This window comes from Hipposideros armiger, unplaced genomic scaffold (genome assembly GCF_001890085.2).
Source record: "Hipposideros armiger isolate ML-2016 unplaced genomic scaffold, ASM189008v1 scaffold_64, whole genome shotgun sequence".
Classification (NCBI taxonomy): domain Eukaryota; kingdom Metazoa; phylum Chordata; class Mammalia; order Chiroptera; family Hipposideridae; genus Hipposideros; species Hipposideros armiger.
The window spans coordinates 72,848-76,810 of NW_017731414.1; the positions used below are offsets into that span (position 1 = coordinate 72,848).

At 47.2% G+C, this 3,963-nt stretch overlaps 1 protein-coding gene across 1 annotated transcript in view; it reads left to right on the forward strand.

Moving 5' to 3' along the window:
- Nucleotides 1–3,744, forward strand: part of LOC109382390 (docosahexaenoic acid omega-hydroxylase CYP4F3-like) — a 15,108-nt gene extending 11,364 nt beyond the window's left edge. The window contains 3 exon segments of the mRNA XM_019641836.1: nucleotides 3,120–3,253; nucleotides 3,348–3,412; nucleotides 3,602–3,744. Of these exon segments, the coding sequence (XP_019497381.1) occupies nucleotides 3,120–3,253; nucleotides 3,348–3,412; nucleotides 3,602–3,688 (286 nt within the window). The 3' untranslated portion in view covers nucleotides 3,689–3,744.
- The last annotated feature ends 219 nt before the right edge of the window (nucleotides 3,745–3,963 follow it).

The following is a 3,963-nucleotide window of genomic DNA, read 5'->3' on the forward strand; positions in this document are numbered from 1 at the left end:
AGGGGAGGCATCGACCTTGATGCCTCAGGATTTGGCTGCACCTGCGTTTGTGATTCTTAAGACACATCTGGGCCTGTGCTGTCACTGGCTGCTGTGAGGGCCTCCTTCCTCTCCTGATCGTGTCGGAGCTCCCTCTGCTGGACGGTTCCAGGACAACAGGCTCTAAGAGGTCTGGTCTCCATTAATTGGGTGTGGCGTGGAGTACGTGTGTAAGTGTATGTGTGACTGTACATGAGGTCGACTGTGTACACACGTGTGAGTGTGTGTCCATGTGTGTGCATGTAATTGTATGCACATGTGTGTGAATGTGTGCATGTGCTCACATTTGATGCATGCACGTCTGTGTGTGATTGCACACGTGCAAGTGTGTACATAGATGTATGTGACCGAGTAGGAAGTAGTACGCACATGTGGGTGCATGTGTGTAAAGATGTGTGTGTGTGTGTCTTGAATTCAGTGAACCAGGTTGTACTCCTGCTCATTGCAATAGCTGCTGTCAGATGTTCTGCTCCCCAGACCTCAGGCTTGCAGCAGGCAGGACACTCCAGAGAAATAATGTCCTTGGCAAGCAGCCCTGACTAATGGCAGTATGTTCTCTGCTCTCTCCCAGAGGTCCCCAGATGGACTGAGCCCTAGGTGACCACAGTGGGAACTTCCTTGCTAAAGCACCCTTTCCCTGCTGTTTTCCCTTCCCTGTCTTACTTCCCCCTCCCCAAATGGCATCTCCCAAAGAAACAACTTGCAGTTGAATTCTTGTATCAGGGTCACCACAAAATAAAGTATTTGAACTTGAATTTTTGCATCAGACTCTGCTTCCGGGGAAACCAAACGAAGACACACATGTAGGCTCACTCTTCCAATCCCCATAGATCTATTATTACTACCTTTTTACCAAGGAGAAAGAGGAGGCTCAGAGAGGGCAAGTCACTTGCCCAAGGTTACACAGCTGCTGAGTGGCAGAGCTGGGCTTTCACCCTGGGTGGTCTGGCCCCAAGCTCAGTGCTTTCTCCCTCCTGGGAGTCTCCTCCTTGCTAAGGGCCAAGGGAATTAGAGGGAGGTTCATAGCCAGTTAGGTGCCCGATGTGTGCTCCAGAGAGAGATAAGGCTCATGGCTGGTGNCAGACAACAAGGTCACATACTGTAGGATTCCATTTATATGAAATGTTCATAACAGGCAAATCCACAGAGACTGAAAGCAGACTGGTGGTTGTCAGGGGCTGGGGGAGGGAGATGGGGAGTGACTGCTAATGGGGATGGGCTTTCCTTTTTGGGTGATGGAAATGTCTTGGAACTAGATAGAGGTGGTGGCTGTACCACATTGTGAATGTACTAAGTTGTACGTGTTAAAATGATACCTTTTGTGTTATGTGCATTTTCCCTCAAACAAAAAAGCTATTTTATCATACATATGTTGATTATCCTGGGTTTTCCATATAATAATATATTGTGAACATCTTTTCATGCCATTAACTCATCTTTCCATGATACAGAAACGTCATTTTGGGGTCTATAAAATCCTTAAGTGTTAAGTATTCAAGCCACTCTGCCGGGGTCCTGCCTCGGCGTTCCAGAGAACAGTACCTGAAGTGGGGGGCGAGGTTTAAAAGGAAACAAGGGGACAAAGGAGGTCCGGGAGGACTGGAAGCATTCTTAGCAACCAGCTCCGAGTTTATTTCCCCTTACCATTATATACATCTCGAGTACGTGCAAAACAGAAGGGACAAATATGCATTACCTCATTCAAAAGTACATCATTAGCTATCTACTAGAAACGTGAAGGTCAGTGGAAAACTTAGAGGGTCAGTTTCCCAGGACACTTTCTTCCATCAACCCAGATAGCCCTCTACCTTATTGTGTCTTCCAAGGAACTGGCCATTCTCACCACATACCTCAAGGTTAAGTAAGCACCCTCCAGGTGCAGAAAGGAGCAAAACAAGAAGCAAAACAAGTTATGCTTCAGTAAAGACAGCCTGCATGGCTCCCAACACCACTATATATTTTTTAATGACATTATGTTAGAAAATAATTTAAAAGTTTGCCTGAATTTGCAAGAATTCTCTTCATGCACATTGATGGCTGGAGATATCGCTATCAATTATACATTGAGTTACTCTTAATGAAATAACATTCGGTGTAGAAATCTTACTTTTATAGCAATAGATACACGTACATTCATGTAAGATATGGGTGTGGTTAAACACCTTTCATAGAACATGTATGGCCTGGCAACTTCACAGATACAGAGATTTTGGTCCTATTCACAGAAGTAGACCACTGAGAAGGGAGAAGGGGACACTTCGGATCCCGCAGGTAAACACTCTCACACCAAGAGATTAACTTGCTTGCTCAGGGTCACTCAGTTGGTGAGTGGTGGAGTTGGGTGAATTTCGTCACCTTGGCTTCAGAGATACCTGTTAACCTACAAAGGATATGGTTTTCAAGGTGTGTATCAGCCCTAGGCACATCAGATTACCCGGGGAATCACTCAAGGCTCACTGGATGAGACAGACAGGTGGTTCCTGCATTTTTGTTTTAAAGATTTTTTATTAGGGAATTGGGGGGTCATATTATATGTCTATGTTTAACATTAGAAGAAATGCCCAAACTGTTATCAAAGGGTCTGTGTTATTTGAATTCCAATCATAATGTATGAGAGTTCTAGCTGCTCCACACACTCACTGGTACTTGGTGTAGTCAGTTTTCCCCTACTCATTTATGAGTGTGCAATGATATATCTATCACTTTGATTGTAGTTTTGTTTCCTAGTGATTAATGATGTGGAACATTATCCCCGTGTCCATTTGCCATCCATATGTCTTCTTTGGTGAAACGGCTGTTCAAATCTTTGCCCATTAATTTTCCTTGCATTGTTTACCTTCTTCTCATTGGATTTGGAAAGTTCTTTATATTTTTTACATACAAGTTCTTTGTCAGATGTGTGATTTACAAGTCTTTTTCCNGTACATATTTACTGTATACAACTTAATGAGTTTGGAGATATTTGATCCACCTGGAATTTATTTTACTATATATAGAGAGGATCTCATGGGGCAGCAGGAGGGCTGGCAAGGGGATGCCTCTGTTTTTTACCCCAGATAACTGCTGGGGGGGTTCTTTAGGGACGACCTGGCCCAGCTGCCCTTCCTGACCATGTGTATCAAGGAGAGTCTGCGCTTGTACCCGCCAGTGACAATGGTCTCTCGATGCTGTACCGAGGACATTACGCTTCCTGATGGCCGGATCATCCCCAAAGGTGCTGGCAATGACAGGGGGAGGAGTCATCAGGCAGGAAGAGGGGCCCATCAGACAGCGGGACCTGTTCCTGACTGGCCCCTCCTCTTCCACAGATGTTAGCATCTTTATCAGTGTTTTTGGAACCCACCACAACCCACTCGTGTGGCCAGACCCTGAGGTGCTGCTTCCTCCTCCCCTTATCCTTGTCCACTCCCCTTGGGGGACGTAGGGGAGGGCGCAGGGTTCTGACACCCCTTACACACACACACACACACACACACACACAAATATACACACTTCTGCCTGCCCAAGGGGGCTGTCCTGGGAGACCCCACCCAGCAGCCCTTTCTTGGCTTCTCACCCCCAGATCTATGACCCCTTTCGCTTCGATCCAGAGAACATCAAGAAGAGGTCACCTCTGGCTTTCATTCCCTTCTCAGCGGGACCCAGGTGAGGACAGTGGACATCTGAGTCAGGGAGGGGGAGATGCGGAGGAGGAAGGGTATTGAAGATGGTCAGCATTGGGGGTCTCCTTTCCTCCCCTCCCCCAGAGGTTATGGGTAAGGGGCTGGGGAATGGGGGCTGGGAAGTCCCAAGGAGGGCCCACCCAGTGTACTCAGAACCCCTTCACGGTCTGCTGGTCTGAGTTTGGGGCTGGAGCCAGGGGATATGCCAGCCCACATGGGCGTCCCAGGCACAATGAGCCCCCTTCTCTATCCCTACGGGCTG